We start from the raw sequence: 23,960 nt of genomic DNA, 5'->3' as shown, positions 1-23,960 counted from the left end.
TGATGGTACACAAGGTTGCCAAATAAGACATGAGGACAGCTTTAACAGTCGTAAGACTCGGTGTCCTCGTCTTTGCTCTAAATTTACGTCTGCTGTTGTCCTTCTCCAATCTGTCGGCTCACTAAAATAATGATTGTCATTTGTGGTCATGCCAGCCTGACTGAGCTTCTTGACACTCAAAGATTATTAAGAGATTTTATGCCTTGAAAGACAAATCCCAAATACCCTCTTTTTGCCCACTTTACCTAATTTCATGAAACGCACTAAACCCCAAAATCTTCCAAATTCCGACAATTCACTTTCATTTCATTTTCATAAGTTGCCCCTATTAAGTTTGCTAAAAAGGCATTATATGTAATGGCATGTATCTGCCGAAAAGCCGAGGCAGTTGAACATCTCAGTCAAAGGCCACCCAATCTCAACTGCTGGTTTTCTTTTGACTCAGTTAGCTTACATGCTAATCTCATCATCCCTGCGCCCTAATGCAATTAAATCTGATTCTCTCCCTCACCCACTCCCTTTCATCCCCAGGATTTAGAGGAGCCCATTGCATAAGAATGATTAGGTGGCGTTATCTCAAACATCACAAATATTTTCCCTCTCAGCCACGGTGTTTCTAAAAGGATTGAATTCCCAGGCTCCCTCTGTGGTGCTGCGAACGTGATCTGCGTGGGGCACGAGATCATTGAAATACTGTACGTTCAACCACATGTGATCCAAGCACGAGCTGAATTTACACAAAATATGCAGCCTTTTTATTTTTTAACCTAACTTCCTTTAATAATGTAATATTATAATTTGCAGTTTGTACAATATAATTTAATACATTTAATACGTATTTATGAGGCCATATTTTTTCCATGCACTTATTAGCACTGCTGTAAAGTACAAATTAAGATCCGTGCAAACAGCCTCAGGTTTTAGTCTCGTTGTGGTTTGAGCTCATCAAAAGATTTAGGCCAGCAGCCAAAAGCAAACATCGTGAAATCCAGTTTGAAGATGGTTTACATTAGATGATGGTCAACTAACGTCAGGCTTAAAATTTAGCGTATTTCATGATAGAGCAGCCGAGACGTGACGGGCCACACATTTTTACTCTCTGCTTGACATAATGGAGCCACTGTAGTAAAGTCATGTAAAGAAGCCATGTTTTCTCCAATACATTCAAATACACAGTACAAAAATTGTCACACCAACATTAATATATCCCAAACTTTCAGTTGTTCCCTAATTTATCGTTCTGCCTTTGCCAGTCTCTCATGTTTGTGCGGAGGACAAGGTTTCATTTGAATAGAAGGAAGCTGCCAATGTGGTACGAAGCATTTTGTGCCAGTTCTCTTCAAAAACAGATCAAGGCTATTTCCTGGGCTGGACAATTGCAGAATTGTTGCTGCATTGAGCAGTCAACCTCTAAAATGACAATGAGAAAACCTTGCAGTCGTAGTGCTGATTAATAGACATGAGCCCGAAATGCAGAGTTCCTTCAAAGGTGTGTGTGTGGTCGTGTGTGAGACACTGCTGATGAAAGGCTTTCACGTTACACTTTCTAGTGCAATGCACAGAGTTGTTCAAATGTCTTTTCCACAGATTTTTTTTTTCCAGTCTGCATCCATTTCACGCATTCATGGAGCCTCTCAGGATTACACAGACTAGCAGGTCCTAACAAAACCAGTGATGCATGGAGGAGTCGAGCGGCTTGATAGCTGGATGCGTTATGTGTAACATGAGCAGAGCACTAAATGACCTGACTCGCAGAGTGGCAATGTGTGTGTCCTGTTCAGTGTGTGGCTGTGACCTCGCCCAGGGAGGCTTCTTCATGAAGAATGGAGATTATCTGTGCACGCTGGACTACCAACGCATGCACGGCACCCGATGCAATGGCTGTGGGGACTTTGTTGAGGGAGAAGTGGTCACCGCCCTGGGCAAGACCTACCACCCTGCCTGCTTCGTCTGCACCATCTGCAAGTAAGACGTCCACTCTTGATATCAAACACAGGTCAATCCCGAAAGAATTTAATTTTAAAAATACTATATTGCACTGCAAAATGGCAATGAGTTCCAGCAAGCAGGGAATTTATTTGCAGGTGTGAAGGAGGTATAAGGGAGAGAAGAGAGGGAAGTAAGGAAGACTGCAAAATGTGACCATTTGAAAGGAAACGGGGCATCAAAGTGTCTCGGTCTTCCTCATTTGATTTGTGCTTAAAACATAAACTGAAGCTAGCTTTCTCAGTTTTTCAGTATACTGTGTACGGTGTTCACTCACCAACCACGTCATTAGGTACACCAGTTCAACTGCTCATTTAAGCATCTATCTATTCAGCCAATCATGTGGCAGAATCTCAGTGCATTTAGGCATGCGGACATTGTCAAGAGCATCTTTTAAAGCTCAAATCAAGCATCAGAACAGGGAACAAATGTGATTTGAAGGACTTTGGTCATGATATTGTTGTTGGTGACAGATAGGCTGATTTGAGTCTTTCAGAAACTGCTGTTCTATTTGGTTTCTCCTGCACAACCATCTCAAGGGTTTAGATGTTGAACCTTGAAGTAGATTAATCACAGTAGCTGAAGACCACATCAGGACCTCCTCCTTTCATCGAAGAATAGGAAACTGAGGCTACAGTGGGCACAGGGTCATCAAAATTTATTATAATTATAATGAGTCTCGATTTGTTCTGCAACATTCAGATGATCAGGTCTGAATTTGACGTAAACAACATGAAAGCATGGCTCAGTCTTCCCTGTATCAACAAGACTGGTGGTGTAATGGTGTAGGGGACATTTTCTTGGCTCACTCTGGGCCCTTTAGTACCACCTGAACATCCTTTAAACACCACAGCCTACCTGAGAATTGTTGCTGACCATGTCCATCCCTTTAGGATCAAAGTGTACTTATCTGATACTTTTATTATCTCCTACCATCTCAGATTGGTTTCTTGAACATGCCAATGAGCTCACAGTGTCCACAGTCACCTGAATTGAATCGAATACAGCACCTTTGTGATGAGGTGGAACGAGATACTCACATCATGAAGTTGCTGCATATAAATCTGCAGCAACTGTGTGATGCTATCAAAACAATATGGTCCGAAATCTCCAGCACCGTGTTGAGTTTATACCACCAGTCTGCAGTCCTAAACGCAAAAGGGTGTTCAACCCTGTACTAGCATGGTGCACCTAATGAAGTGTATATTCTGACCAAATGCTTTTCACTAGAGCTACTCACATTTTACTTTCTTGCCTTTGTGCATGACTTTCCAGTACAGTAATAATGTAATGATGCTCAGAGTCATATGACGTGAAATAGAAACAAAGCTGAGGGGGGCAGCGGTTCCAGCAGTCAACAGTGTACAGTAGTGTGCTGTGTGTCATATCTACATCATCTGACTAAATGGGCTCCTCAGGCAGACAGTGCTGACACACATCCACATCATCCTCCTGTCATCTTCAGCCCCATCAGACAACCTGCAAGCCACAGTTAATAATCTCTAACACTTACCATGGGGCCACAGCTCATGTCTTGTTGACTGGTTGTTGATGTCACCCCTCCCCTTGCAGACGACCGTTCCCTGCCGGGGACAGGGTGACCTTTAACGGGAAGGACTGTCTGTGTCAGTACTGTGTCGAGCCCATGTCTCCAGGACCAAAGGACATCCTGGGCTCCAGCAGTAAGTAGCCATTGTCTCGTAAACACACCGATTTAATGCACATGATGCTATTTTGGCTCCCACACGGGCCTGAAAAGTTGACTGCAGTGATTTATCTGTAGTTATTTAAAGGTTTTAGAAAAACAAAAACTCTGGAAAATGTAGCCTCCATGTATGATTCATGCATGCCGTTGATGCAAGTCATTTTAGCTGTGATATTTAGGCTGTGAAGAATAATTTTCAGGTCTATATCGCTCATATTGCTCACGCTTTATTTGCATGAATTTAATTGAACTGCGACCACAAATCGTAAAACATAAAACTATAATGATGGAGTCATGATTCTAAAAAAAAATAAAGCTGCAGCCGGTTGGTGGGTCATTCATTATAAACTCATTAGGTGCAGCCAAACATTGTTCAAACCCACAGAGGTTTATTATACATTTTAGTGGAAAAATGAAAATCTCCCCCAATTTTTTTTTTGGAGGTTACCATTCAGGGAGATCCTCCGCCTCTCTCACATCTTCTCTATAAGCACAGCCTTGTGTTCAACTCGCCACGTTCCTTTATGAATAACACCAAGACAGGCCTTGCTAAATAATGCATGGCCATGCATTTCCTTTCCCCCTGGAAACCCCTCCTCTTCCAACTCCTCTCATTCTCCTCCTTCTCTTTTCCTCTTCCCGGTCCTTCATCGCTGTCTCTCCCCACTCATCCCCACTGGTCTCTCTGTTGCCGTTTGAAAAGCTTTTAGACAAGGTCACCTATAAATAAGACATGCTGATTCTACTCGCATCATCATCGCAACCTTGTTATGCCTTACGTAGTTATCATCCCCTGTGGTTGCAGTGGACCCTGCGCTGCTTTCACCCTCTATTCATTAAAGAAGAGATGACAGGAAGATTGTTCATTTAGAAACCAACCTCTTTGCACTTTCAGAGCCTCAGGATCCTACTTGGATATAGATGGAGTTTTTATGGCAAGAGAGATGTGGATGATAGAAAGAGGCAGCTGTCAGAACAGTTCTGGTTACCCTCTATCCCCATCTAGTGTCTTGGTTCAGAAGTGACAGGATGTCTCTTAACATGCAATAATTAATCCCTTTGCTACCAACTGTGAGCCCATTAAAGGCAGGTGTTACTAGAAAGAAACCTTCAAAGTAGTCCTAATTCTGTCTACCAGCTTTTTATCACCCTGTACATGTAGTTTCTGATGTGAAAATACTTTTTTTGGGGGTGTTTTCTAAACCGTGCTCATTTTGCTTTCGCAGACTGTGCAGGATGTGGCCGAGACATAAAGAACGGACAGGCTCTCCTTGCGTTGGACAGGCAGTGGCATCTAGGCTGCTTTAAGTGTAAGGCCTGCGGCAAAGTGCTGACCGGGGAGTACATCAGCAAGTAAGCAGTTCATATCTTCTGTAATTACAGACTGTTTGGTCAAATTCCAGCCTGCATGAGAATCACAGGCTGTATAATACATCACAGTTGAGTATTCAGTGTCTGCATGTGTCTCCCTCCTCACAGGGATGGCGCCCCCTACTGTGAGAAGGACTACCAGATCCATTTTGGAGTTCAGTGTGAGGCATGTCATCAGTTCATCACAGGGAAGGTGCTAGAGGTAAGACACACACACACACACACACGCACGCACGCACGCACGCACGCACGCACGCACGCACGCACGCACGCACGCACGCACGCACGCACGCACGCACGCACGCACGCACGCACGCACGCACGCACGCACACAAACTCTGCACCCAACCCCTGTTGATTGGCTCCTTAGCATTGGGTGACTGAGCGACTGCAGTTGATGTGGAATTTTTTAAATTTTTTATTTATATACAGCTTGCATATAAGTTTAATGTAAAACCACCTACAGTAGGTTTGCAGGAAATTTAGGGCATCAAATTCTTGAGTTTTTTTTTTTAAAATAAGTGCATCGTTAACACATTTTGTTACTGGACTGTAGCATCTCTATTCTGCTCCCCATACAGACAGAGGATGTTGCCTGGAGCAGAATTTAAAAATGTTGTTGGATAATCTACGGTGTAATCTCCTCAGCATAGAGCCAAACAGACTCTCGACATGACTGTATTTAACTAAAAGATTAATTCTTAGCAGAATTCTTTTTTTTTAATGTCTTTCCTAAACTTGCATGCTTCCACGCACTCATACATGCTTGCTTTGCCGTAAATTATATAAATATTACATAAAACACCTAATGGGATGTGGCATTTAAGAAGTGATCATTATTCATTAATACTGTTTGCCAGGCGGCTGTTATGAAACTCCGTGTCAAAGCGTTATTAACGTTGTCTGAGCAGAGTTTATATAGAACGTTACCGACGCTCCCGTCCTTGGCGCCCTCTCCGTTTGCCGGTCCCTCCAACGAGCCCGTCTGTTCTGCAGACAGTGATCCAATCAGACACCGAGTTATGTGTCATTTAATCGTATGAAAATGTCACCACGAACCAGCCCGGCAGGCTTACAGTAATCCAACACTAAGGCAGGTCTTTAGGACAATAAAGAAAAGGCTGCTGCATCTCACCCCTGAGCTGCTGCCAGTGGATCAGCGGGGGCCAAAGCCATACCAGTCGGTCTGATGGTCTAATCACTGACCCAAGACTCAGGTCAAACACTGCACAACCATCGGTGGGTGGCATATACTGTACTCTGCTTTGCTGGGAGTGCAGTGTGAATGGCTTATTAAGGGTGGGAGTAATTAACGCAGATATTCGAGATGGAGAGAAGCAGGGAAAGTCTTTAATGGGACACTACACACATAGCAGAAGTACCTTTATTATACAGTATCTGAGAGGGATATTCAGATTATTAGAGTATGGGGGAGGTGGTGCTATGAGGTTGCAGCTATTATCATAATCTATGACAATTTTTTCGTCGAGTTAAAATGTAAAATACAAATATTAGTCAGTGGCTTCATATCTGTAAGTGGCCACTAGCCTGTTGAAATGTTACTGACGGTTGTTATAAAGCAGGCCAAATTTCATTTGGGTATTCATCACCCCTTGGTCAAAATCACTCAAGCTTTATAATGGAGCACTCTACATGCAAAGTGCCACATCGGAGTAGACGGAAATTCAGGTGCTCTTGCCCGTCAGATCATTTTATTGGATTATATTGTGCAGGTTATCACAAAACAGAGCACTCAGATATGTGAGTGCAGATTGACTGGGTCAAACCGGTAGGTGTCACGGTGGTCTTTTCATTACGAACAATCTCACTGTTTTTGTGTAGAAAGATGTATGACTGGAATTCATTTTAAACTGCAATGTGCTCTCAGATCTTCATTTAACCCCATGAAGTATGGAGGAAAGGGTTATTTTAAAGGTCCTATTCAGCATTTTTAAGAGAACATATTCACCCACCACCGGTCAGTGGCATCTACAGTATTTATTCAAAGTGTGAGCAGTTACTGGTTCAGTGAATCTGATGAAACCATCCCGTGCAATAACAGGGTGTTAGAGGGAAGAAATGTAGCTGAGAGCAGGTGGAGCGCTGGCTTTATTTCCTGAAAGTCGCAGCTCTCCTTTTACCCGCTTTACTGCCGCCTTCATTGATCTTCATTTTACTGTGACGTCAAGCTTGTTTTGTGCTCTTGTGTTTTCTAGGCTGGAGACAAGCACTACCACCCCAGCTGTGCGAGATGCAGCAGGTGCAATCAGATGTTCACAGAAGGAGAAGAGATGTATCTGCAAGGTGAGCAGACCCACCTGGATTGTTGCTGAAAAGTCAAAATAAAGAACTTTTTGTTCCTGTTTAGGTTGAGAAAAACTTGGTGTGAAACTCTTTAAAAATCCACTATTAGTACAACAACCATGTGAATATACATATATAGATAAGTTACAAATCAAACAATATTGTTATTATGTCTGGTATAATATGCTATGTCTACTTATATGATGCAATGAATTGCAGTTATTGACCTTGATTGGACGAAATAAACCTTTAGAGCCATAGCCAGTCAAAAGGAGCAAATCACAAAGTTACTCTATGAATAAGTAATTAAAAAAAAAAAATCATCATTTAAGAGACCAACAATGTACAACCCTGTTTCCAAAAAAGTTGGGACGCTGTGTAAAATGTAAATAAAAACTGAATGCAATGATTTGCAAATCATATAAACCCATATTTAATTAGAAATAGACCAAAGACAACATATCAAATGTTGAAACTGAGAAATGTTATTGTTTTATGAAAATTTATGCTCACTTTGTTTACCACTGTGTTGCTTCGCCTCTTCTTTTAACAACACTGTAAAGGTTTGGGAACTGAGACCAGTTGCTGGAGTTTTGAAAGGGAAATGTCATCCCACTCTTGTGACAGGACAGGATTTCAGCTGCTCAACAGTTTAGGGTCTCCTTTGTCATCTTTTCTGTTTCATGATGCACCAAATATGAATATATAATGTCAATGTGTTGTAATTAATGCGTTTTCTTTCTGTCATCCTGCTCAGGATCCACAGTTTGGCATCCTGGCTGCAAGAACACCACCAGAACAGAGGAGAGACACAGGGAGCGGGTAGGAATTTGGGTGTCACTGACTCCTTCGTCCTTTATTTTGTTTCTCGACAGACCTTTCTGTTCAAGTCTCATGGCAATGCTCTACAGGGAAGGATAGAAATTTAGAATATTTAACAAGGGATCCTACATAGGCATGAGTTACTGTGGTTTTTAAATATTTGCCTTATTAAGGCAGTGTTGGGCATGTGTGTGTGCGTGTGTGTGTGTGTGTGTGCTTTTGCATGTATGTGTGTATTTGTTCATGTGCGTATTTACATGTGGACACCCTGATGTATGTGTGAACTGTGAGTCGGGCAGGAGATGCACAACCCCTGTGTGATGTCCTGTGAACCCCCCTCTCCCTTCCTCCACAGCTATTGCCTCCGTCCCTCTTATTCCTCCAAAAAACAGAAAGGCAGGTACTGTATTCGCTATTGGCTATGAGATGGCATCATCCTGTGTTCCACCATGTATATCTCTATATATATTAGGACACGATGCACTGTATGCTGCCATCTGCTGGAGACAGCCTGCAGTGCCCTCTGTGTGTCAGACTGAGCCATTCAGTCCTGTCTTTGAACACCTTAAACTGGTGACTAATTTGTCTTCTCTAAAAAAAAAAATTCCCATTTACCCATTAGGTGAAAAGCTCATTCAGACCTGCTGCTGCCATCCAAACTCTTCATTTCCCATAAACAGGCATGAGGTTCTGAAGAACATCAAATCACAGCACTAAAGCACTCATTCACTTTGCAAATTTGCAAATGAATGACCTAATCATGAGATGACATGTTAGTATTTCAGAGTACTTCATGTAATTCATGAAACGTAAACACAGGGGTAGCTGTTCCCTCTCATCGCTCATACAGTAAAAGGCCTAAAGGTGTATTGTTGGAGTGTTTTTGAGTAACAATCCCAGGTGATGTGCAGGTGGCAGTGGGCTGTGGATCACAGCAGACTGACAGATATTAATGTGACTAACAGCCACTTGTGTGTTTTCTTCTCAGCCCACGAGGTCGTCGTCCGAGAGTATTTGTTCCAGACCTGGTTCAAGCATACCTGGCTCACCGGGTCACACGATCTATGTAAGAAATGTCCCAGAGCTGCTTTCATGTGTAAACGGATTGTGCCAAGACTGTCAATTGTTCTGTATGTCTAGTCAGACATGACCTTTTCCTTTATCCCTCCCCTTTTTGACCTTGCCCTGTAATACAATTTGCGACAGTAGTAATCTCCCTTTACTCTTGTGTGTGCATGTTTGTCTTTGCTTGTCTCCCTAGGCAAAAGTAGACAATGAGATCCTTGATTACAGAGACCTAGCTGCCATTCCAAAAGTCAAAGCCATTTATGACATTGAGCGCCCCGATCTTATTACCTATGAACCCATGTACTCCACCTCCCTGGATGAGAGAGACGAGAGACGAGAGAGTGTGGGAGAGGTAAACACACTGCATGCTTCTTTTCCTGCATGTACGCCACCTTAGTGCACATACACTACGCCGCATGAAGAAAAATTGCGCTAAAATTATCCCTTTGTTGCTCTGAAAGGACTTTTCCTCATGGAAAAAGAAAAAGAGACAAAAAAGGATCAATGAACGCAGAGGACTCTTTGTGTGATATTTTTCTCACTAATGAATGATTTTTTTGCGGTACTGAACTTGTGTGTTCCTCACAGCTCCACACTGCCAGGAGGGAACGTTCCCCCTTACCCGATGACAAGGTAAGATCAGCGTGTGCTGATGATGATAAATGACCCGAGAGAACAAAGGTGTGCATCACATTAGAAAAAAGAGGCTGTGTTTTTCTTTGGGGATATATAATTTGAAAAATGTGGAAGATTTAAATCATATCGTCTAAAGCCAATGATATTTACATTCTGTCAACTTCCATCTGTCTCATTCTGAAAAATGTACTTAAAGACTGTGTAAAGTAGACATAAAAATGTGTTTGAAGTTCTTAAAACAAAAATACTTAAAACTAATTTAAAGCAAAGTTATAATTGAGACTTTTTTTTATTCTTTTTAGTCCTCAAGAAACATGTCGCCAACCCCACCCGGTGAGGTGAGCAGACTGTTTATATTCACTTTCCACTGTATCCAATATAAATACTATTCAATGCAGTGTATTCTCTACCATCCCAGCAGTTTGTGTACTAATCTGTGTATGCCTGTGTGTGTGTGTGTCAGGGCTCCTGCGACAGGAGGGAACGCATCCTCCAAAGGTCCACCAGTCAGGGCTCCATAGGATCACCTGTTTATAATCGCCATGGTTACACCCCTACGTTGTCACGGTCACCACAGCATTTTCACAGGCCAGGTAAGTCCTAACAGAGATCATTGTGTGTGTATGTGTGTGCATGTGTATATTTCTACAGCGTTTTTGATAGAATCAGAGATTTCAGGGGTTTTATAAGGTGGATCGATCGGATCTTTGCTGCTCAGGTAGACGACAGTTGTGAGGACACTTAGGATTTGTTCACTTATCCCCCATCTTCAGGTTCTCACTTCCCTCCTTCTGATCTATTTAAAGGGGAATTCAACTAAAATTTACTTTAGGTTGTTATTTGTTTATTTGGATTTACATGATAAACAGTCTCACCCTTTGCAAAATAACAACCTAAAAGTCAATTTTGCACTTTTAGCAACGCAAGTGCTCCTGAGTTTGTTATTCTTTACATTCAAAGTTTGATTTCAAAATGTAATATTCTTTCTGGTTTCTCATCTTTAAAACATCTTATCCCACTTTTCCACTTTTATTTCCACTTTTCAACATATGATTCCTGTATATCTTCCCTTTCTTTTGCTCCTCACCTTCTCACCTCCTCCCCACACTGTACACCTCCGCCGCCTGGTCCTGGGGATTTGTCCCCTTGTCCCAAACCCTCCCTCCCCACAGAGGCTCTGACAGGCATGCAGAAGCTCTGCTCCTCCCTGTGCAGTAACAGTGTGGGCTCCAGAAATAGTGACTCCCGCCCCACCTCCCCTTTCAGACACCACTTCCTCCCCCATAGCCAAGGTAAGGGCCCCACTCCACTCGTATCTGCTGCCACCACCCCACTTCAAGGCAACACATCATCTCCATCGTCACCTGGAATGCTACCTCCTGTCATCTGTCATTGTGGATTCATCACCATTTCTCATTGGAATATAACTGCCTGCCTGAATGATCGAACCCATGCAGCCAAGCCACTGTATCCTCACTAACTAACAAGCACTTCTTCAACTTTGACTAACACAGCTGCAGCCAAAGTAGCTGTCAGGCCCTTTGTGTTTGTGTTTTGCAGCTCTGCATGCACTTGAGAGAGAATAGCAATCCAAATCCAATATCCAAGCTGACACTTCCCTGAATGTTGGATGATTATTAACTTTTTTATATCATCAGAATGAGTCTCTGGACTCTAGTAAACTGGGATAAAAAGAAAGGTTTTGTAATATAAGTTTTCCATTGCATGCTGGGAGGTATTAACTTCTTAACTGTGAACTCCTATTATACGCTACACCAACACATATCGTACTTCATTACTCATAACGCATCTCCCAAGTATTTAACTTCACTATTTGAAAGTCTTGAGACCAGTTTGATCCGCTTCCGTTCAGCCCCATTAACCACACTCATCAGAACCTACCAGAATGTGTCCCATTAGCTTAGAATGACATCACCTGGTCCAGTTGGTTCCTGTGTGTTGCACCGTTCAGACTGTGGCTCCCCCCTTTAGCATCCCTGCTTGTGTTCTGTTCTCGGTTCTTCTCACTGGAGGCACTGACCCGCCGAGTGGCCGGAGCTCCCCCCTCCCGCTCAGGCCCGACAGCAGGCCGGTCACCCCGCCTCTCTCTCAGACCCCTAAACATTTCCACCTCCCAGGTAGGAGCGGGAGCGCACCCTGTCACTGCTCGTCCCCTCTTTTATCTATCTATCTATCTATCTATCTATCTATCTATCTATCTATCTATCTATCTATCTATCTATCTATCTATCTGTCTATCTGTCTGTCTGTCTGTCTGTCTGTCTGTCTGTCTGTCTGTCTATCTATCTATCTATCTATCTATCTATCTATCTATCTATCTATCTATCTATCGTATCGTATCGCTGTCATTATACCTTCCTTTGGGATCCCCTCGTCTTTCACTACTATAGGCTACAGATGTATCACAGGAAAAAGGGAAAAACATAAACTAATCCCAGTGTGTCGTGGTTTACAACCGTTTTTTTTTTTCAGTTGTATAAAAGAAGCCCTGTATACTCTGTAAATGTCATTCTGTGTCCGTTTGATCGTTTTCAGATCAAGGGAGCAACATCTACAGAAAACCACCCATCTACAAACAGCACGGTACCTTTCCTCTTATAGTATAGTTTGCTATGCTGTAAAAAGAAAAGGTTAAAATGACTGATTCAGAGTAATACTCAAGGTCAGTGATTCCCAACCAGGGGTACTTATACCTCAGTGGTACTCCTGCAGTTGCCAGGGGTATGTGGAAAGATAGTGGAGTTGCTCACATGATTTGAGCCCAGAAGTCCAAAAAGGAAACTAAAAGTAATGAAAAAATGGTTCTCACGTTCAGTAATAAGGTTGCAGATTAAATAATTAACAGCCATTGTATGAAAAAAGTTCTGTTACAATGTCTGGTTTTATTCAATCAATAGTTTCTTACATTTGGAAAAGTAAGGTTGGGTATTGATGAAGGTATACATGAGTTTATCCAACAGCACAGTGGGAGGGCCTCAGACTAAAAAGGTTGGGAACCACTACTCTGGGTAATTATGTTATTAAACTGGGCTCAGAGTTCTTTTGTTAAACAGCTGAAACGGGGTATTCATCTGACCATAGTCACCCCCAGCGTCAGTGTACGAGCACTGTTTGAAGTCTGTCTCCAATCCCTTTCTCTCTGACCTGCAGCTCCTTCTGATTTGCACTTTGTCCGTTTTAACAAATCCTAGTAGTTATATTCCAGTTGGCCTTTTCTTAAAGCGAGGCTATGTAACATTTGCTCAGTTGTGACAATTACAGGTTAAGGTTAGAAAATCAGCAAGCAAACATGTCTCCTGACTAGCCAGAATGTGTTTTACTTTTGTAATAAAACTGCAGACATGTTTATCCGTGATGTGCTAAATATCACCACAACATCTTTGTGTTTGTGTGGTATCACTCAGTAACCAAACCTCTGAACATATCGCGTTGAACAAGAGTGTGTTTTATTTCTTATGAACAGTAAACGGTGGAGAATGTGCTGTTTCTTCTTTTAAAAGTTACATAGTCTGGCTTTAAAATGGAAATTCACTGATGCACAACACACACCAGCTGGTTTTGAGGCTTTTCTTCTATTAAGTGATGTTTCTATGAGCAGGTTTAATATTCCTTGTGCAAGATGTCACTAAAATCCTCCTTGAAACATCCTTAAAACCACACAGACGACTACCCACCATCAGTTATTTGCCACCTATCTCATAAGATATCTATTATACAGTGACATTTCTACATTGTAGACAGTATTATATTATATATATATAAATATGATCCAAGATTAAATGATCGCTGAGCCTGACGAGCAGATGCTAAGATGTTTACCTGTGGTTGAGACTGTGACCCAGACACTGATAGCTCAGTTCCCATGGTTACCAACCTAGATACAGCTGCCATAGCACGTCAAAGCAAGTCTGCTGATGACATCATCAGATCCGCCACCTTCCCCGCTGCCCATGCTCCCTCTCCGGATGACAGCTCACGGAGTGAGGTCAACCGTTGGCCCTACTCTCTCACTGTTTTAGGTACAGTAGGCTCCCGATGGGCATGTTTGCACACTGCTACCTCCTTGCGGTACAACACACACCTCACCACAACCTAACTCTACTTGTTTCCTCCGTCCAGCTTCCCCCCAATAGCTTAACTGCATCCCTGCTTTATGCCGGGCTCACGCTCTTATTCAGGCTTTACAGTATTTGCCTTTAAGTTCTGCTTGCACAAAGCCAAAGTGTTGTTTAGTTTCTGCTGCTGCCACATTATTTTTTGCTTGAGGTAGCATCGGTTTCACCATTTTAAGTTCTTTTACTGCGCTCCAGCTCTACGCAACAGTACCACAAATGACTTGGACAGAGATAACTGAGACTGACTTCAAACTTCTGTCTGTCTGTCTTACATTGTGCCTTTCTGTGTATTTGATATCCAGTAAAATCTTGACATGCATGATGAAGCGTAAACATCTGCCATGTCAGTGTAACCCAATATTCCAATGGGTCCTCCTGTTTGTCTGTCTCGTCAACTCTGTCTCACATTTGTGTCCAACCGTCCACCTATTATTCATGTACTATCTGTATTTCTCACCGCTCTCCAGGCACACGATGCCGCCATATCTTTTCTATCTTCTTTTACATTTGAAATGTAGATGAAACTTTTCATCCGGTTGTATTGTGTAGGTACATGTGAAGCATGGTATCCTCCAGGGACATGTGTATGTCTTTTACGAGTGTGTAAATATATGTGTGTGTTGTGTAACTTTTTTGGCTTGTGTGTGGAATCCGTAGGTTCAGAAGGGAGAAGACGATCCAGAGAAGAGGAGGAGGAAGAGGCCTTGAAAAGAAAGCAGCTACAGGAGGAACATCTTAGTAAGGTCAGTTGGATAACACTTATCATCCACTTACAGTAGCTACAGTTTTCACCAAATGCACAATGATCACTGAAGAGTTTTGCATTGTAATAGTTGTGCCTTGTATTGATGTTATGAGGATATACTGTAAATGATTTAAATGTGTGTGTTTGTAGATTCAGTCTGGTTTGGGGAAACTTATTCTGAAGGAGGAGATGGAAAAAGAGCAGATCAGGGAGCGACATGCACGTAGCCTGTCTGCTCAGCGCTACGATCCGAAGCAGACCAGCTGTGACGGAGGTACTGAGCAGCTTCCTCAGCTAATATGTTCCTGAGTTGTCAGCAATGTACCTTAACACATCAGTGCTGTGTACCACTTTTAGATCTTTGTTTTATTGTAACATGTCTGGATTGTAAAATTGCATAAATCTGTGAAAGTTCTCTTTCAATGTAAATATTCCTGATTTGAATCCATGTCTTTTTAAATATGAAATGCAAGACTTTGAGACTGAAGGATGAGGCAAAACTTTACCTACAAAGATGTAAAACAGAAGGCAAAGTCCAGGCAAATTGGGAAAGACAACAGGGAAATGCTAAGTTAAAAATTAAATGGCTGTGTTCCAAATGACATACTTCCCTTAGTACACTAACATATTGGGACTCCTTTTTGTGTAGTACTTGAGTTTCCACAGGGTAGTGTTGTCTCAAACCACACACTGCCGTTCTGCATTTACCAGAAATAACTGTTAAGTTTGAATGCATCGCCTGCCAACATATCTGCTGGTTTCAATTATTTTATCAAGAAATGAACGTGTTTTCATGGCCTCTGTTTAATACTCATAAACATACTGATGGCTTCTGTTTAGCAGCAGTATGGTACATAATAAACACTTTTTTGAGGACATTTGCAGCTTCCTCAGCTGCTGCAGTTTGAAAATTCTTTGCGTTGGTGGTTGATTCATTTCCGCCGCGTAGCCAAGATGGCAACTGTTGAGTGTGAAAAATGTCCAGCGTTTCATACTAAATGTTTGGACCATTTTGAGTACATCATATGGGTACTTGTAGTGCACTGCATGTTTCCATTCTTGTCAGTGTGAGTGCACTTATGCACTCAAAATAGTGAGTGTTAGTACACAAGTACGCCATTTGGAACACAGCTATGGAAACAGGATTAGTCGAAAACACAAGGAAACCCGCACACATACAAGTACAGGTTGAGATGGAGGTTGTTGACTGGCTGATTTAGTAATCCAGAAACTGGAAGAGACTGAAGGGGCGACAAATACTGGCTTGGTGATTGTGAAGTGACAGCGGCTAGGGCTGATTGGGCAGGTGAGGTGGGTGTGTCAGGCAGGCTTAGAGAGAGACAGCATGAGACATAGGGGACCTCTGATGGGTAGAGAGAGACACGAGGAGTGATACAGGAAACAAACTAACCCTAAAATAAGCACACAGACCAAAACCACGAAAATCATGTTTCAGATCCAACTTCTCCGACCAAAACTAACTCTTTGCCTGGCTATGGAAGGAATGGGCTGCATCGGGTGAGCACGCATTACACAAAAACAAACATAACAATTCCTTCATTTTCTATCCATACCTGCTTTATCCTGAACCGGGTCAAGGGGGTATGTTTTATAGATAATAATGACATTTAAATCATTGCCTCAAAAAACATTATCGCCCTAAATCTGCCATGAAATGCCAATGTGTTAATGTTGACGTACTGTTCTGTGTGTGTTCCTGCAGCCCCAGTCCACAGATTTCACCCAGTACAACAGCTACGGTGACATGTGTGGAGGAGGCAGAGGTGAGAGCTGCTCCCAAAACACAGCCACTAAAACAAATCTCTTGTCAAATTCACCAGAGCTAATCAGCATCAGTACCCAGAAACGGCTTGCTACGTGTACATAAATGGATGTGCATTCTGAAATATTTGCATAATTATTTGCATAATGTGTCATCAGGGACAGCAGTGTTGTAGATGGTAGTCTGGCAGGGGATTTGACAGCAAAACCATTAACTGTGAGTCTCATTTTCTGTCCCATTTTGTCCTGCAGAGTTTCAGGTATGTCTCTCATCTGCTTTTTCACATGGCATGCTTCCTCATTTTTGCATCATATATTTGCTTGCTCGTGGGTTTTGCAAGATACACCTTGCCCTGAATGCACACCGCCCACTCCTGCTACATGCTTGCATCACTGTGGGTTTAATGTCAACTACAGGGCATGCGGTGCAGTTGTTTCAAATGGCTCGCATATGAGAGGCAAACACGCACTTGCCCAGTAGCTGAACCAGTGTATTATAAATGCAGTGTACAATCATTGCCTCATGTCTTGTTTTGTGTATTGTTTATCAATGTTATGACTCAAGCTAAATGTCATATTTAAATATATAATATAAAAAATTCACCAGAGAAAAACAACTACTCAGACATTCAAAAAAACTTGAATCTTGAAATGAGATACTAAACAGTATCCAAGCTACTTGCTCCATCCAGTGAAAGCTGTGCCCACTGTCATTAGTGGACATATTCATGACATTAACCCTGCAGTCCCCTTCCACTATATTACATTTGTGTATGTTCTATTCTTTAGCACATTAAGGATGGCCGTGCAGCACTTGCAAGGATGGACAGGGGAGTATCTATGCCTAATATGTTGGAACCAAAAGCAAGTATCTCCTTCTTTTTGTACTGATGACAACACTGTAATCTAGACTGATACAATTATATATTGTTCTCTTCTTTAATTGCATTTTAATCTTTAAATAAGGACTAAATTTGTCAGCCAATTTATAGTCCTATAGCTTTGACAAACTCGACTGAGAGAAAAGAGAGCAGCCCAAACTAAGGGGGTGAAGAGTATTCTGTATTTACCCTCGCAGTGTGGGGATATTGGTGGAAGAAATAGTTAGGTCAAAGATTTTTTTTTTTTACTGGACGTGAAAGATCCACATTAGCTGGGTCCTGATTCAGCATGCTGCTACAGGAGCTGCCGAGTCACTCTAGCGCTTAGCATGCTGGCTTCTCCATGCTCATCTGCACATAGCTTTGACTCAAAGTGGCTGGATACTGTATGCAGCATACAGTGGAGAATCCAACGCCTAGACTGTCATCCAAACAACTCATATCACTATATACTGCATAGTATATAAGGGAGTCTACATGTTACTGTGTGGATATGAGTTGGTCAGAGGCTTCAAAGAACTTCTAATTGCTTATTATTGAGCATTTCAGTTATGATTATGATTAGCCGCTGTCTTCCTGTTACAGAAGGCGTTAGATATTTAGAAAAATAGAAGCACCTCAGTTTTCATTCCCATGTGGATTTTCTTGGCCTACATCACTAATGTTAGTTCTTTTTTTAGTCAGCATTAAATTCCTCTAAAAATACAGCCATAAAAAAATAACATAACTCTGTTTTCATGTTTTTTCCTTTACCTAATTGCACGTTTCAACACCAAAAAAAAAGTGTGCACACCATAGCACCCGCATTCCCCTGACAACCTAAATAAACAACCCAGTCAGCCTCCTGTCACATACCTGTTCTCCTACCCAGTGTTCCCTTTGTCACAGTCAGAATGACAAAAAAAAATTTTAAAAATAAAAATCCAAATTTGATAGCTTTGTTGGTTGATGGTTTGCAAGTTTTTGAAGCTGAACTTGAGCTTTGACCTGTTCACTGATGAATGTCTCCTCCTGAAGGTGTATCCCTATGAAATGCTCATGATAACCAGTAGAGGGAGAGCTAAACTGCCCAGGGATGTGGACAGAACCAGACTGGAGGTATCGGTTTTTCCACCTGCAATTAATACTGCATTTCTCTGCTTTGTGTAAATATGACGTGTTACACAAATACAACTGTAGCAAGGAATGTGCAGTATCCATTGCTTCTTGTCATTTTTGCAGTGATTCCTTTTTTTGTGGCTTCGGTGCTAACCAAGAACACCCCCCTCCACCCACCCACCCCTCCCACCCCGTCCCCTTCCCCTCCTTTGTTTTTCTCCACCTTTGTTCTCGATTCTAGCGCCACTTAGCACCTGAAACGTTCTTTGACATCTTTGGAATGGAGATCCAGGAGTTTGACAGGCTTCCCCTGTGGAAACGCAACGACATGAAAAAGAAGGCCAAGCTCTTCTAGCACTCAGAGCAGCATGCATATTCTGTACATTCATTCAGATAGCACACTACAACTGTAATCTAGATGTAGGTTTTGGTTTATTTCCTTTTCTTCTGGTTTTTGTTTTTTTTGTTTTGATGTTTTGTTTTATCCTGACATAATCAAGGAAGCCATGAAATGGACTATTTGCTCTGGCGCTTCCCGAGACTACGAACTGAAAGTTAGACTTGCACAGTAAACAACGAATGGGAATCTCTTCCATGTTCAAAAATGACAAAGAATGAGAATGACTGAAAAATAGGGTCATGTTATTTGGTTTGACTGCGCTTGTTTTACTTCTTGCTTTGCTTTGAGTGGAACTGCTCTCCTTTTTTTCTTGCTTGTTCCTTCCTACTATTTGTTGCTGTTGATACCTGTGGAACTTTGTAAGTACAGTAGAACCTCATGGCGCCATTATGAAAATGTCCATGCTTGAAGCTTGAACACGTGTCAGCTTTTCTTCGCTTGGGCTGAAACGGTTTTAGTCCAAAATTTGCAAGAATTGGCTCAGTGAGTCTTTGAATAATAATAATAATAAAAAAAAAAATCACCGGGAAAGCAGTCAGCTGCCCCACAAACTGTTTTACTGGATCTACATGGAAGTTAATCATCCAAGCACCGACATATCACCCCACCTCCTTCCCCTGGTACGAACAAAACGTTCATCTGACCCTGACTGAAAAAAGTTCTCTCTTCTCAGGCTCCCATAAACATGGCCAGACACTTTCCCTTTACATGTATTGGAAGTAAAAATCTTAATATATTTTAATGCCATATCCAGCGTAAAAGTAAATGACAAATAGCTAAGACCCCTCATGTAAGAAGCAACTGTATTTGAAAGTACTGTTTTATAAATGAAAACCCACACTGCCATTTGTTGTATTGAAATCTAAGCCAATAAAGCTTTAAATCACCACAAACCATAATGATCCTCTGCTATACCAAAGGTACACTCCGCCTCTTTTCTGTTTATTTTCTTTCTTTGCATTTCATCAATAAAGTGAGAGGTTTAGTGATCTAACAAAGAGTGAGAATAATCTGACGACTGATTGACTTTAATGGGACCAAATCAGATGGTGGAGTCTACTGATTTACTCAAACACTGTCAGGAAACATCTTTTAACATGACATTCAACTGTTATTCAACAAATATTTAGGGTACATAGCTGTAGCTATTGCAGATTGTGCTTTAAAAGATTTGAAACACTGTGTACGCTACTGCATTAATAATACACTGTTTTCCAAAGCATACTATATTTTGCATTCATTTAATTATTTTTATAGTATTTATATTTTCTTGTTGTCTATCCTCTGGGTTTGTGTTTCCACCAGCTTGGAATCATTTTTATTCACATATACGGCACCTGTAAAGAGACTTTTATGTCTAAAACCAGTTGAGGAACCCAATAAATATTAAATGTCTGAGCTGCTCACCTTAACACTACAGCAGTGCCAAGAAGGCTCTGAAAGACAATGCTGGATTTTGATTTAATTGTTACCACAGTGGCAATACAGAAAAAGCATTTTAATGCCTCCGAGCCATTATGTTTTAGGGGTATCCGTCCCATTCTTGTGAATTTGGCACAAGCACTCACTTGGTTCCAAGGATGAAATTATTTGATTTTTGTGGGTCAAAGGTCATAATCACTGTGAACTCACATTTATCCAATTACTGTGAATGTAATATCTCAGGAATGTCTTCAGGGACTTTCTTCAAATTTGGGGTAAACACTTGAACTGAAGGATGAACTGATTGGTGGTCAAAGGTCAAAGGTCACTGTGACTTCACAAAACACGTTGGTGGCCATAATTTAAGAATTTTTTTACATGACAAAGTTGAACACAAATAACTAATTGGAAAAACATTTGTTTGACCCTTATTTAACAATATATAGTAACTCAGGAACAGAAGGGGAGATCGTGACCATATTTCACATGTAAATTGTTGACTAATCTTGGATGTCCACCTTGAAACTGCATATTTTATAGATTTTCTGTGCTGTCAGGTTGAAGATGTGTGTGAAGCATCCACGTTTTAAAACTTTGCATCCATATTTCAGGCATGGTCTGCTGTCATGGCTAAAACGCCCTGTTCTATCAGAATCAGCTTCATTGGCCAATCATGTGAACACATTTAAAGATTCCTTCAAAGTCTTCACTTATATATTACTTATTACATATATGATGAGTCTGTTTGGCAGAGGTGTTCAACCACGAGTTAGTAATTACATCACCTATAATTACCTCAGGAGTCTCTTCTGTTTATATTCTCAGTGTACAGTAGGTGCACTTAAGTTCCACATCACACTTGTGTAAGTTGCATAATGGATCATACTGACTTCCAAAAAAAACCTTAGATGTGCATGTGTTGGACTTGTATTTAGGTTGATCACAGAGAATGTTTCCCAACTGACCGAATGAACCTCCCAGTGGCTTCTACTGCAAACTCTACACTGATAACATCCTGCCCAGTATAGATCAAACATCCATGGGAAATTACAATAAGCCATACATATTTTTGAGTGGGATTTTAACTCGTGATGCAATGAAAAGATCTGTCATTTTTCTTTTCTTTTTAATGAGGGAGTAATGGTGTGATGTTTAGATATGTTTACCAACAATACATTATTTGTAAAAAAATATATATATATAATGAGCCCGCAAAAAGTGCTTTATTTTTTTCTAATTTGTTAAAGAAAAAGTAAATCATGTACCCACTGTGTGAAGGTGGGTGAGAGGGTCTGTAAGGAACAAGAAAGGCAAAACAATCTGCCTCTGCTTTTGACAGAAGAAGTGAAGGAGGCTGGATACCAAAAATAGACAGCAGGGGACATTATAGAACTGGTTTGCCAAAGAAAGTGTTAAATAGAAAAGCATATCATCTGCATATAGTGACACTTGTTCTTTACCCTCTCCTGCAATGTTTTTTTTATCCGTGTAAAAAGGCATAGCAAAGAGGTCAAAATTTTAAAATAAAGTCTAGAAATACTAAAAACATGACATACCTTTTAATAAATTGTAGAAGAGAAAGACTGAAACACGATGGTTGTTGGAGGAAACACACCTGTCAGTCAATCTCTGTTTTGTTGCTGCATACATTAAGTCTCATAATGAGCTTCTGCTTCTGCAGCTGCACTTCACTGCGATTAATTTGGCTGGGTCCACCGTGTTTAATTGAGCTATGCTGAATATGTGTGCAACCTTTCCCACAGGAGACACTAGAAAAGCACCACGAGTGTCTAAAGAAGCAAAGAGAAGCAGTGAAATACAGACTGAAGAAACTGGCAGCGAGGCAATCAGAAATCACAGTAAGTTTGTGTCAGACGAGTCAGTGCTGAGAATCATTCTGTCCATATTGTGACATTAGATTTGTCAATTGAACATCCTATCAGTTATCCTGCAACAACAACATTGAGTCTATAATCATACCTGTGATCAGGCAGTATAACTAACTGCGAAATGTTTATGCCTGACACAGAAAAAGTCCTCAGTGATAAGGGAGAGTATCATACGGAAATATCAGGAGATCCAGACTGTCCTGGACAAGGACCTGAGGATTACCCTCTCCCACCTGGAGATGGAGGAGCGAGCCGCTGTCTCTGCATTGGACGGACTCATGGAGAGGAACTGTTCTCTAATCCAGGAGATAGAACAGGACCTGGCCAGACTCACTGTGGCACTAAACCAGGTCGACACAGAGCCTGATACAATGGTGATAAACTCGACAGTGGCAAAGTCCAGTGGACTAAAGATGAATAATTTAAATCTCATATATCTGTCTAATTCATGGAATCTAAAATGTAATATGATATAAAACCCTTTGCCTTTTGAAGTTGCTCCAATTAATCCCAAATTTTTTTCTGCTTTACTACAGTCTTTCTTTTCATACCCTGAGCAGGAAGACATGGAGACAGTGGAAAGGTATGCAATCAAATCATCACTTAAAATAATTAGTTTCATTATGACACCGTGTAGCAGCGAGTGATGTTGCATGTTTCCATGGTCTGCCTTCCCCAGAGTGATGGATCTCTTAAACAGCACAGACCCGAGCAGAGTGAGTCTGGACGAAGCTAAAGCTGAACAGATCCTCAGCCTCACCAACAAAATGCTTCTGCTCATCTGCTCACAAACCCCGATAATCAAGAAACTCACCAATAGTTGTCAGTTCACACATTATTTCTATAGTTTTATGACACCTTGACCTCTTTAAACTGACAAATGTTCAGTGTAAAAATGTTAAATATGTGTTTCCAGATTCCAGTGATGTGTTCCTGGATCCAGAGACGGCCCACCCAAAGCTGATCATCTCTCCTCAAGGTGACAGTGCCACCTACACAGACACCTGGCAACAACTTCCTGACCTCCCCGGACGCTTCGACACCACCCTTAACGTCATCAGTTTGCAAGGCTTCAGCTTTGGTCGCCATTACTGGGAGATTGACGTGACTGGGAAGACCTACTGGGAACTTGGTGTTACCTACCCCACCATTCCCCGCAAAGGCACCACCGAGGACTGCTGGCTTGGCCGGGGAGCCGAGTCCTGGTGCATGGAGTTCTTTGACGGGGAGTATACAGCCTGGCATGGAGGGGTGCCGCATCAGCTGCCTTACACCAAACGCTTCTGTCGGATTGGTGTTTTGTGTAGTTTCCCTGCAGGATTGGTGACGTTTCTTGAGGCAGACAAAATGACCCCCCTGTTCTCCTTCTGTGCAGGAACCTTCTCAGACTGCCTCCACCTGGCCCTGTGTCCTGGTCATGACCACAATGGCAACAATGCAAAACCTATTGGAATCTGTAATGCTATATCCCCAACCAGTGATCTCTGATTAGTAGCTGCACAGATGAGCTTTTAGTGGTTCTTTTGCTCAGGCACTACTTTTTAATGAGGCACCAATTATGATGGTTTATAAGTTGTGACTAATGACTTTATTAATAGTTACAGTTTACAACTATGCTGGGTTCAGTGTGGCTGTACATGCATTGGTGTTGTGAGAATGCTAATATGTCGACAGTGTAAAAGTACCATTGTATAGAATTGGCAGAAACATTTTAA

General features: G+C 41.6%; 2 protein-coding genes across 10 annotated transcripts in view; both read left to right on the top strand.

Annotated features, from left to right (window-relative positions):
• Window positions 1-19,827, top strand: part of ablim1a (actin binding LIM protein 1a) — a 41,017-nt gene extending 21,190 nt beyond the window's left edge. For 3 of the 9 annotated variants that reach the window (XM_069690033.1, XM_069690031.1, XM_069690032.1), the window contains exons 3-22: window positions 1,782-1,965; window positions 3,559-3,668; window positions 4,918-5,044; window positions 5,171-5,264; window positions 7,279-7,366; window positions 8,124-8,188; window positions 8,544-8,588; window positions 9,177-9,254; window positions 9,450-9,608; window positions 9,845-9,889; window positions 10,195-10,230; window positions 10,356-10,485; window positions 11,065-11,184; window positions 11,926-12,030; window positions 12,449-12,496; window positions 14,686-14,771; window positions 14,924-15,047; window positions 16,230-16,291; window positions 16,497-16,557; window positions 16,808-17,418. In XM_069690033.1, coding sequence (XP_069546134.1) covers window positions 1,782-1,965; window positions 3,559-3,668; window positions 4,918-5,044; window positions 5,171-5,264; window positions 7,279-7,366; window positions 8,124-8,188; window positions 8,544-8,588; window positions 9,177-9,254; window positions 9,450-9,608; window positions 9,845-9,889; window positions 10,195-10,230; window positions 10,356-10,485; window positions 11,065-11,184; window positions 11,926-12,030; window positions 12,449-12,496; window positions 14,686-14,771; window positions 14,924-15,047; window positions 16,230-16,291; window positions 16,497-16,557; window positions 16,808-17,010 — 1,970 coding nt within the window. In that variant the 3' untranslated portion in view covers window positions 17,011-17,418. Of the gene's footprint in view, window positions 1-1,781; window positions 1,966-3,558; window positions 3,669-4,917; window positions 5,045-5,170; window positions 5,265-7,278; window positions 7,367-8,123; window positions 8,189-8,543; window positions 8,589-9,176; window positions 9,255-9,449; window positions 9,609-9,844; window positions 9,890-10,194; window positions 10,231-10,355; window positions 10,486-11,064; window positions 11,185-11,925; window positions 12,031-12,448; window positions 12,497-13,791; window positions 13,933-14,685; window positions 14,772-14,923; window positions 15,048-16,229; window positions 16,292-16,496; window positions 16,558-16,714; window positions 16,747-16,807; window positions 17,420-18,453; window positions 18,535-18,775 lie in introns of those variants that run through there. The other 6 variants (XM_069690037.1, XM_069690036.1, XR_011310573.1 and 3 more) reach the window with 6 other exon arrangements.
• Window positions 19,828-21,949: 2,122 nt separating this feature from the next.
• Window positions 21,950-23,733, top strand: LOC138615924 (probable E3 ubiquitin-protein ligase TRIML1). The gene is made up of 6 exons (XM_069689805.1): window positions 21,950-21,973; window positions 22,120-22,215; window positions 22,386-22,619; window positions 22,806-22,828; window positions 22,925-23,067; window positions 23,162-23,733. Exons 1-6 carry the CDS (start codon window positions 21,950-21,952, stop codon window positions 23,731-23,733), a joined length of 1,092 nt encoding a protein of 363 aa, XP_069545906.1.
• Window positions 23,734-23,960: the final 227 nt, after the last annotated feature.

The sequence above is a fragment of the Brachyistius frenatus genome, unplaced genomic scaffold, assembly GCF_029030835.1.
Source record: "Brachyistius frenatus isolate BFR_SWC_R1_liver_20210118 unplaced genomic scaffold, ASM2903083v1 Contig_8, whole genome shotgun sequence".
Taxonomy (NCBI): Eukaryota; Metazoa; Chordata; class Actinopteri; family Embiotocidae; genus Brachyistius; species Brachyistius frenatus.
Note: the sequence above shows the minus strand (reverse complement) of the source record. Positions and strands in the feature narration are given on the sequence as shown.